The 11,523-nt window shown below is 41.6% G+C and overlaps 1 protein-coding gene across 2 annotated transcripts in view; it reads right to left on the bottom strand.

Moving 5' to 3' along the window:
* The window catches only part of NT5DC2 (5'-nucleotidase domain containing 2), a 43,826-nt gene extending 33,553 nt beyond the window's left edge, over nt 1–10,273 (bottom strand). Inside the window, exons 1-2 of one of the 2 annotated variants that reach the window (XM_061617984.1) lie at nt 9,333–10,273; nt 394–578 (exon numbers count right to left, since the gene is read on the bottom strand). In XM_061617984.1, coding sequence (XP_061473968.1) covers nt 394–578; nt 9,333–9,702 — 555 coding nt within the window. In that variant the 5' untranslated portion in view covers nt 9,703–10,273. The remainder of the gene's footprint in view (nt 1–393; nt 579–9,332) is intronic. The other variant, XM_061617983.1, reaches the window with a different exon arrangement.
* Between the last annotated feature and the right edge of the window lie 1,250 nt (nt 10,274–11,523).

Consider the following 11,523-nt stretch of genomic DNA (forward strand, 5'->3'; position numbering starts at 1 on the left):
CTGTAGTTAATCATCCTTAGCCACAGTTAACACTAACCACAGTTTATCAAGGTTTGGTCATAACAAACAACAGTTAGTTTTAAAAAATGAAAGAAGCAGAAGCAAATGCTTCCTTGTAGTTGTGCCAGAGGAGGAGGGGGAAGTTCATGGACCCAAGGCTTGTGCATAAACTGTAGTTTAGTATTATGCATGAACTGGACTTCATACAAAAGGTGCTGGAGGATCTTTTATTGCAGGGCATTTTATAAGCCCCAAGCACATGAGTAGAGATTTACATGTGCACTTGTCTCAGGATGATTTCCATACTGTACTGACCTGCTATGGATCAAGTGTCACAAAAGGATAAAAGCAACACTTAATTAGAAAATGAATAGCAAAATTAAGGTACATTACCTTATATTGTTCAATTAGGATGTCTCTGGCAGTGTTGAATATCATAGAATGCAACAAATTTGAGTACTGTGCTAATGTGTAATCATAATCAAAGCCATAGATCTCCACATCTTCCAGGCTTATCTCATTATTTGCATAAATAGCTGCTGGGTTAAGAAGATTGCAGACACCAGGTGGGAGAAGATCTGGAATAAGACCAAAGGGGGGAAAAACACCCCAGGATCAGCCTTTCGGCACTTGACCATGTGGAGTGAGGATGCTGTTAATTTGCAAAAATCAGTGGTCGCTTTCCACTTTTAATAGAAGACATACTACACCTCTTACTAGGTATTTCTTTTGAAATGAAAATGGAAAGGTTGATTCTGACTTATGGCGACGCTATGAATAGGGTTTTCATGGTAAGTGGCATTCAGAGGTGGTTTACCATTGCCTTCCCCTGTTTACCATTGCCTTCCTCTGTTTGAAATGAAAGCCATTGACACATCATTAATACAAGCAGCATTCTACTTCAAATGCCAAAAAGAATAAAGAAAAACAATTTTGTAGTGCTCTCAAACATATTCTATCCTGAATTATGATGTTCCTGCCCCTACCCTTTTCGGAGATCGTCCTATATTTTTATATTCAGCGTTTTAAGTTTATTTCCCTTTGCTCAAATTTTAGAATGTGAGGTGAAAGCTGCTCTTAAAAGACTTGGAAGAAACAAATTATCAGGAACAGATGACATACCAATAGAGTTGCTACAAGCTACTGAGACTGAATCTGTCCAAATTTTGACAAAAATTTGTCAACAAATATGGAAAACTAAACAATGGCCCACAGACTGGAAGCATTCAATATATATCCCAATTCCAAAGAAAGGGGATCCCAGGGAATGCAGTAATTATCAAACTATTGCCTTAATATCCCATGCAAGTAAAGTAATGCTCAAGATTCTACAACAAAGGCTCTTATCATATATGGAGCGAGAAATGCCAGACGTCCAAGCTGGATTTAGAAAGGGAAGAGGCAGCAGAGATCACATCTCAAACATACGTTGGATAATGGAACAGAGCAAGGAATTTCAGAAGAAAATCACTCTGTGCTTTATAGACTACAGCAAAGTCTTTGACTGTGTAGATCACAAAAAACTATGGAATGCTTTAAAAGAAATGGGGGTGCCGCAGCATCTGATTGTCCTGATGCGCAACCTATACTCTGGAAAAGAGGCTACTGTAAGGACAGAATATGGAGAAACCGATTGGTTCCCCATCGGAAAGGGTGTGAGACAGGGGTGTATTTTATCACCCTATTTGTTTAATCTGTACGCAGAACATATACGGAAAGCGGGATTGGACCAAGATGAAGGAGGTGTGAAAATTGGAGGAAGAAATAGCAGTAATTTAAGATATGCAAATGATACCATACCATTAGCAGAAACCAGTAATGATTTGAAACGAATGCTGATGAAAGTTAAAGAAGAAATCACAAAAGCAGGACTACAGCTGAACATCAAAAAGACTAAAGTAATGACAACAGAAGATTTATGCAACTTTAAAGGTGACAATGAGGACATTGAACTTGTCAAGGATTATCAATACCTCGGCACAGTCATTAACCAAAATGGAGACAATAGTCAAGAAATCAGAAGAAGGCTAGGACTGGGGAGGGCAGCTATGAGAGAACAAGAAAAGGTCCTCAAATGCAAAGATGTATCACTGAACACTAAAGTCAGGATCATTCAGACCATGGTATTCCCAATTTCTATGTACGGATGTGAAAGTTGGACAGTGAAAAAAGCAGATAAGAGAAAAATCAACTCGTTTGAAATGTGGTGTTGGAGGAGAGCTTTGCGGATACCATGGACTGCGAAAAAGACAAATAATTGGGTGTTAGAACAAATTAAAGCAGAACTGTCAGTAGAAGCTAAAATGATGAAACTGGGGCTATCATACTTTGGACACATAATGAGAAGACCTGATTCACTAGAAAAGACAATAATGCTGGGAAAAACAGAAGGGAGTAGAAAAAGAGGAAGACCGAACAAGAGATGAATTGATTCCATAAAGGAAGCCACAGACCTGAACTTACAAGATCTGAACAGGGTGGTTCATGACAGATGCTCTTGGAGGTCACTGATTCATAGGGTCGCCATAAGTCATAATCGACTTGAAGGCACATAACAACAACAAATATAGAGAACTACATTCTTCTGAGCTGCAGCTAGCAACTATTTGGCATAACTGTGAAGCTTAACCTGGAAAGTTAAGAACTCTCTGGTTCAGGAGCTGGTTCTCCAAGTGGGAAGCAAGCTTCACTGAAGGGCACAACTTCCATCCCAGCACTTGTGCCTGTCAGCCACTGACTGCCCTCGATTTTGATCACTTAAACCAGCACTTTCCCCTTTACATGAATTACAAAAGCAAACATGAGCATGGGGAAAAAAGTGTATTCTTAATTTGACATTTGAGAATATCTTCATGTAAAGTACCCCAAATAGCCCCAGGGTTATAGCCCTGTGGAGGAAGTAATGTTCATCCCAGCTCATCCATATTATAGCTCCACTTCCCAGGAGCAATAAGCACAAAACAGCACAAATGCCGTGGCTGAAATCACCACTGGGAAGTGATGATATGGCTCTAATGGGCATGCTGGGTCAGATATTACTTCTTTCATATTGCTCTCAGGGACACTAGAAGGCTCTACAAACAGAGGTTTCAAAATGTCTGACCCAGCCCCAAGTTGGAGAAACATACAACATTTAGAAGCTGGAAATCTAATGCTGAGTAAGCAGATTTTCATCACATTTGGTGGAAATGCCCTTCAGTCCAAACATATTCGCCTCAAATGATTGAACCTATTTATCAGATGACAGGAATTAGGCTAAGGTTTGATGTCTTAACACTGATTTTGAATTCTTGAAGATGATGTGTATACAAAGATTGTTTTGCCAGCACAACTCTAGCAATCTGCTCATTCTCTATGGTATGAAACATCTATGCAAGGGAAATTACTGACATGGATAAAATAATGGATAGATTTTGTTGGAAGAACAGTGAGGTTGCTTGCTGAACTGTCCTGAAAAATAGCACCTTTCATCTCATACTGGAATACATATTGCAATACTCTTAAGATAGGATGAACAGAACTGTAATAGGTGGTTGTTATTTTTTTTTAACAAGGAAGACCTACAAAATCTCTGCTTAATGTCAGCTTCACATCACAACTGAATTTCCAAATAGTTTCACTAGATGGAATAAACATTTGGGTTTAATCTTTCCATGAAAAAATGTGGAACATCCCCCAGAATTTGAAGGAAGGAATTTCTGCATATTCAACAGCCTTAAACATGTATGAAATCACCCAAAGGATCTCTTACTTCATGTGTATGAAGTTAAATGTTGTTTGGAATAACAAAATTGTTAGAAATAGATGCTTGGAATAGTAAACATTATAGTCTCTCAGTCATTTATTATTCTGTAAATGGTTTACCATCATCTCCCCAAAACTGTTGAGTATGTCCTTTTCTATTTTAGATATCTCTCTCATGGAAGGATAACTGAGAGATGCTCTTTTGTATTGACGAGAACAGAATTGTGCAAGATGCTGAATACTTACAGAACTTCAATTTCCATGGACGCTAACAGGAATAACTTCCTGATAGATATTAGCTATTTCCTCAAAACAGAATGTTAAATACAGAAAATAAAATGCTGTGAAAGCAACTAAGCTTAAGCAACACTGGCAAATGAAGAAAACTACACTTTATAACACAAGATTTAACATAATGCATTAGCTTCACATGCCAAACGTCCTCAAAAAGTCTGTGCTCTCAAGCAATTTTCTAGAGTAACACTGCTTCATTCCCCAGGAGTACAGCTGTTTAATCAGACAAATGAACCCGCAAAACAGGAACAAAAGTTACCTTCCAAGTGTTGCTACCATTAGTATCCAACTAGAATTACCACAAAACAACTAACCCACATTGCTATATATTTGCAGTTAGTCCTTAACTTAAGACATGCAGTACCTAGTTTAAAAAGAATGAAGGCTGAGTTTGTTTTGGTATCCTGAATATTAAAATACAGCTTGATGCTTTTAATGTAAGCTGCCAAGTCCATTGTATGGTTATAGCAACCCTAACCAAATCAGGCTTATACTAACTCATGGAAGGCATCAGCACCACCCCTGGGGGTCTTCTCCTGTTCCTCTCCATTTCACCACCCTCCTTCCCATTCCTTCCCCCCCTTCAGTCTTCCACACTGTCCATTTCCTCTCTCTCAAGCTTCATTCTCACTTTGCTCTCTAAGCAACTCCCGTTCATGCACTGGGCATGCAGGGAGCTGCTGCTAGCATCCATTCAAACAAAAGTCTACTGCATAACCAGGCTGCGTGCATGCAGTACTGAGGTGGTCCCTGGCCCACTGCCTTAACACACTGCCCAACCTGCTAAGAGCTTTAAAAGTAAATGCTTTGAATTGCACTTGGAAACCATCTGGGAACCAGAGGAGCCATTTCAAAACAGATGCTACGTGCTCCCTGAAACTGTTATCTGCCAATAATCTGGCTGCTCTGTACTGAACTCACTCAACTGAAGTTTTCAAAAACCCTTCAAGAGCAACCCAGGCTAGAAACCCAATCTAGAAGTTACAATGTATATATAACAATGATCAAGAAACCATTTCCCCTGAGGTCCTGCAGTTTAGAAGTCACCCAAACACTTTAGGCATCCAGACCACCACCACCTGTATTCTGGTGCCTTAAGGCAGCATGGGGCAGACTTCATGCTTGTGAGATCTATTTTGTTTTTTACTAGAACCCTCAGATCTACTAACTGGAGCCAAGTGTAAAGGCACACAGTCAGAATTAAAGAATTCTGAGTAGGGGAGTTTGTTTTGGATACCAGAATTGAGCTCAGTCCTTCCACACACAAATCTGGTCCGGGTCCACTCCCCCCCTCAAACTTTCTTCATTTCAACAGTATAATTTAGGGAGCAGGGTCATTTTTGTTATTGCCATTGTTAAATAATTGGGAGTTGGAAATCCTGGCTGACCTACTTCATTGTTCTTCAACTTTGGGTCCCCAGATGTTGTCTAACTACAACTCCCATCAACCCCAGCCATTTTAGCCAATGGCCAAGGATTATGGGAGTTGTAGTCCAACAACATCCGGGGACCCAAGGCTGAATAACAGTGACCTACTTCAGTTTTACCCAGATATCTACGTTCTGCCTAATCCTCCCTTAAGGGGATGCTTCAGCTTGTTTTGCTCTCATCCAGCTCATCGAATTGGAGAAAAACAATTATCTAGACCCTTTTCATTCTGAGTTTTGGCCTGGCTTCAGGACAGAATCGTCCTTGGTCACCCTAATTGATGACCTGTATTGGAAGAGGGGCAGGGGGAGTGCAACCCTGTTGCTTGATCTTTCCATAGTTTTCAGTTCTATTGACCACGGGATGGAAGTTGAAGAAACTGTACTGCAGTGGTTCTGCTCTTCCCTATGGGGTAGGTTCCAGAGAGTAAAACTGGGTGAATGCATCTCAGTCCCCTGACAATTATGCTGTGGAGTGTCACAAGTACCATTTTGTCCCCAATGCTATTTAACATCTATATGAGCCATTGGGAGCAGTCATTAGGAGATATAGGGCGAGATGTGCTCATATGTCTGCAACATCCAGCTTTACTTCTCCATTACGACTGAGTCAGGAGCAGCCATGCATGATATGAACCAATGCCTGGACACAATAGTGGGCTGGATGAGGACCAGTAAGCTAAAACTGAATACCGATAAGATGGACGCACTGTCACCGAGCTATTCCGAGGTCTAGAAATGGGAGACTGCGAGTTCTGTTTGGGATTATACTCCTCAAGGAGCAGGGATGTAGTCTGGGGGTGTTTTCCAAATCCATCATTGTCGTTGGAGGCTCAAGTAATCTCCATGGCAAATTCTGTGTTGGAATTGCTTTAATATGTTTTTAAATCTTTTTTTAAAACAATGTTTTTTAACCTTTTTTAAGATGTCTTCAAAGCTTTTTAAAAATGTTTTTAAAGTTGTTTTGTTTTAATGTATTTTAAAGTCTGTTTTTATGATGTTTTAAAGTGTTTTTAGTGCTTTCGTTTGCCGCCCTGGGCTCCTGCTGGGAGAAAGGGCAGGATATAAATCAAATAAATAAATAAAGGCAAGGAGCACCTACTAACAACTCTGGCCGATATGCCAACTATCCCTGTTCATGGACAGTGTGATCCATTTATTGGTAACCTCAAGACTGAATATGGTAATGCACTTTATATGGCTGCCCTGAAGGCTGGTCTGGAAACTGCAGCTGGTGCAAAGGCAGCTGCTAGACTGCTTATCGTGCACATGTCACAACACTCTTAACGGAGTTACACTGGCTGCCAACAAGCTACCAGGCCAGGTTTTAAAGTTTTGATACTGACCTATAAATTCCCAAACAACATGGAACCAGGATACATGAAAATGCCTTTCTTTTTACTGCCCTACATGGTCATTACAATCAGCTGATGAGGCCCTCGGGACTGTATGGAAGTACAGTTTGCAGCCACTAGAGGGAGGGTGGGGGTTTTTTTGCAGTGCTGCCCATACTATAAAACCCCCTCATTACTGACATCTAGGCTTCTTTTAAAACAATATTTGTGCTCCTGGGTCTTTATGGGTGCTGATCTCAGTATATTACAATTTTAAGTCTGCCCTAGTTTCTCAGTTGCATTTTCTTTCTCCATTTTAATGTTTTGATATGTATTTTCATTTATACCACCTCAAGATTGGATAGGGGAAACAGTATAGAAATGTTTTCAATATATAAAATAGAAACATTTTAAATAAGTACATAAGAAGAGCCTGCTAGATCAGGCCAATGGTCCATCTAATCTAGCATCTTGTTCTCACAGTAACCAGCAAGATGCCTGTGGGAAGCCCACAAGACCTGAGTGCAAGAGCACTCTCCCCTCCTGAGGTTTCCAGCAACTGGTATTCAGAAGCATACTGCCTCCAATTGTGGGCATAATAATAATTATATTATTTATAAATAATAATCACCAGGCACCAGGTTCAAAGAATACATTGCCTGCTCTGGATTGGATGAAAAAGGAGAGGGGGATGAAGCTGGGTGTCATCAGCTTCATTGTGTCTCCAAAGATACCTGCATGAAGGCACTCTGTTGAGTCTCCAACATCACCACAAAAGGTTTTTGCTATAGTCCTAGGCCCTGCCTCTATGCTCCTCATTGCTAATTCTCCCTAGCAAAAATGGATCTCTTTTGACCCTTGCGATATAGTTATATGTAGACATTTATAGTTCTGGAATACACCTAATGAAAAAGGCTGTGATGAATCCAATAGCAAAAAAAGTAAAATTGACAACATGATATCAGCAGGTTTAATATTAAATATACACTACTAGATATACCAAACAGATTTTACTAGTTCTCAAAACACGACCTGCATTTTAATCTCTGTACGATTCTTCACAAACACAAAACACAGTACAAGAACAACAAAGTAGGATGATGAATCTGATAGGACTGCAAGATCTGTATATTTGGGGGTTTAGCAGTAATATGGATTCCTGGAAATGTTTAAACTGGAAAGCTTCCAGATGCCCTATATATAAAGAAGTTTTTTCAACAGTCAAAAGTAGTAAAACTAAAAGATTTGATTAAGAAAACAGGCACATAATCCTATACATGTCTACTCAAAAAATAAATTCTTTTAAGTTCAGTGGGCTCATTTCCGGGTATGTGGGGATAGGATTGCAACCACAGTGTGTGGTAATATCTACAAATAAATTCAAATACTTACTTGAATTTTTAAAATTAAAACATTTTAAAGTATTTTGTCATGATAACTCAGTAACACACACTTGCATTGTTTAAATTTTAAGAGGAAAAATGAAGACACTGAAAACTCTTAACACACTAATGTTAACCATTTGAAAAGCTATGTGCGTATTATAAAACAGAAGTGCGCTTCTTAGGGACAGTCACCTGAAAACCTGCAAATCTGAAACTGCCCAACTTGACTGACTGTGTATCCATTCATTATGTCATTTATTTTATGAAACAGTGCATTTTTTTAGATTGGAAGACCTTTCCATTGAAAAATAAGAGCCATAGAAAAGTTTCCACCTCACATCACTAGGTTTTAGAATCAAAGAATTAAGTATTTTTATATCTTATCTTGACCTTGTTGTCCCAGCTAGTTTCCGCTAATGCTTTTATAACATAGTTGGTAACGAGCAACTAATTGGTGTTGATTATGACTTTGCAAAGTGGACATTTACTCACTTAAAGTTTACAAGAAATACTAACTAATTTCAGATGTAAGCATTAACAGCACATAGGATACAAAAGGCCCTTAAGTGGGCTGGAGGAAACCTAATAAAAATCTAATCCATGCAAAATTCATATAAAAATTACTATAGAAATACAGCAGACTAGATGTAAGATACCAAAAATGATTCAAGAGACTCTGTTACATCCTGAGAAACATGTCCAAAGTTAAAATATGAGCTGATTTCAGTTTGCACCCTCTCACCTGAGCAGGAGGCTATTCTCAAGAGAACATCAGGCAGTTCTAATTTCAGAAGGCTGTAGATCCTGTTTGTTCTCTATAGTGACAAATGGGTATCCCATGAAACATGTTACATAAATCAAAAGCAATTACATGGGATTCTGGCCACACCTCTCCCTCCTGAATTTAGACCACAACTACTGCAGGTGTCCTCATAACACCAGCCTAATGGGCTGTGAATGGCTTAATTTGACGTGAGCTCCCCCCACCCCCACAAACTTATATAATGATTGAGATAGAACCCAGATTCGCAGTGGGGCAGTTGGAGGAAGCATTTTAATTCCTCACCATGCGATTCGATTTCCACAAACACCTTAGGCACAGACCTGAATTCTTACTCCCCCCTTCCCCTTCGGAGGGCAATTTTTACCGTAAACAAGCCTTTTCATCTCGTGGTATCTGGCCCAGAGGTAGGACTTGGTGTCGATCCCTTCGACGGGGCTGGGCTGTTGGCTGCCCAAAGGGAGAGTTGCTGCTGCTGCTGCATGGCTAGAGTCCCCGGCTCTCTTGGATTTGGCGTTGAAGGACGGAGGCTGAGAATGCCCTGCAGACTGGTGCTGATGGGCCCTTTGGTGGCAGCAATCAAGCCGGCGGTCTCCGGAGCCGCTGCTTCTTCCACTACTAGAGGAACAGCTGTGATTGCTGGAAACAGCGGCCACCAGCTGGAGGCTGACTCCGCCGCTTTTCCAGATGCCGCCGCCGCCGCCGCCGCTTGCAGCCTTGAGTCCGACGGCTGCCATGGCCTCACTAGGCGAACGTCTCTTCCAAGAGGCTTACAAAACCATAACCTCAGGAAAGGACGAAAAGATCACCTCACCGTCGTCTCCCGCTCTCTGCTACAGAGACCGATCACGACTTCTCTAGCCGCCGCCGGCTGCGCGCAAGAACAGCCAGCCAATAAGCCAGCCAAGGTAGCCAATCCCTGGTGCCCCTGAAGGGGAGCCCCTTCAAGGAGGCAGCGGGTCTCCTAACCCATGACGCCGCGTGACGACCTGGGATTTGTAGTCTTAAGGAAACTTCTGGCTCACGACCATCCTCTGAGTATTCGGAGAGCCAAAAACTACCACTCCCGAGAGCCCTTTCGTCTGCCTCGTTGAAGAGTATTTAAATATTTGCTGCGACGATGTTTTCTACTAGGAGTACAATCCTGACCGAGTTGTGCATCAGTTTGTTCCGCAGGAGTGAGGATGGTTTAGGCTTAGACTGAAATTAGTAAGAGACGGATCGCGACGACGCTCTATTTGTCAGCTGCTTTTTTCCCTCTTCTAGGACAAGTAGTTTGTTTTCGTCTCTCAGAAAACAGCTCAGTAGAAGACAGGCTGAAATGGGAAAAAGAGGGAAATGAATGACAGCGCCACTCTAAGCATATTTACTCAAAAATACGTTGCATTGTTATCTACAGGGCTTACTCCTATAGGTTCTTACCTGGGAATAAGCCCTCCCCCGGACACCCTGGAGCTTACTTCTGAGTAAACGATGAGGGTTGGAGTGAGGGGATATCGGTATGCCGCATACTCACCTTTATTTCTCTTTGTCGTGCGAGTCAGGAGAGGCTGTGCAAGTATTAGAATCCGGTGCCTGGATTCTGTAATTACCTGGAGAAGGCCGGTAAACTAACATGAATCATCATAAAGTGATGGTCCCTGTGTCTAGGAATTAGATATACAGTCTGCTCTTGATGAGGTTGCACTCCCTCCGGCATGCTGCCAGGATGTGCTCCTGGATCCAGCATTGTCACAGGAGGCCCTGGTGGCTTCAGGAACACGGAATGCCTTTTACCAGCTTCAGTTGCCTTTGCAGGCTACTTGCCACAATAATCCATACTCTGCAAACCTCCCCACTGGATTGCTGTAATGTGTTGTAGGCAGGGCTGTCCTTGAAGAGAATCTGAAAACACCAATTAGCGTAGGATGTACCTGCTAGAATTTTAACCGGTACAGTTAGACGGAAGCCTGTTATACCAATCGTGAGTTACATGGGCTGCCTATTCGCTGTGAAGCCCAATTCAAGGTGAAGGTGTTTACCTTGAAAGCCCTAAACAGCTTGGATTCCTGCTTACAATCGTACCCTATATGTATATATAACTAACTCTAGTGCAGTAAAGCTTATGCCATAATAAATACGTTAACCTTTATGGCAACACAAGACTGTTGACTAATAATACGGTTATACCGTCTGGAAATGACTTCTTTTGAAAGGAGGTAATAACCAATGATAGATAGATCCAACTCTACACCACTAGCTTTTTTCTTTTCTTTTTTAAGAATCCAAGCTCTACAACAGTACATAAAATAAGGAGAGTTTTGTTGGACCAGGCCAGTGGACCGTCTAGTTCAGCGTCCTGTTCTCACAGTGGCCAACCAGTTAAGAACATAAGAAGAGCCTGCTGGATCAGGCCAGTGCCCCATCTAGTCCAGCATCCTGTTCTCACAGTGGCCAACCAGGTGCCTGGGGGAAGCCCGCAAGCAGGACCCGAGTGCAAGAACACTCTCCCCTCCTGAGGCTTCCGGCAACTGGGTTTCAGAAGCATGCTGCCTCTGACTAGGGTGGCACAGCACAGC

Source organism: Rhineura floridana, chromosome 3, assembly GCF_030035675.1.
Source record: "Rhineura floridana isolate rRhiFlo1 chromosome 3, rRhiFlo1.hap2, whole genome shotgun sequence".
NCBI lineage: Eukaryota > Metazoa > Chordata > Lepidosauria > Squamata > Rhineuridae > Rhineura > Rhineura floridana.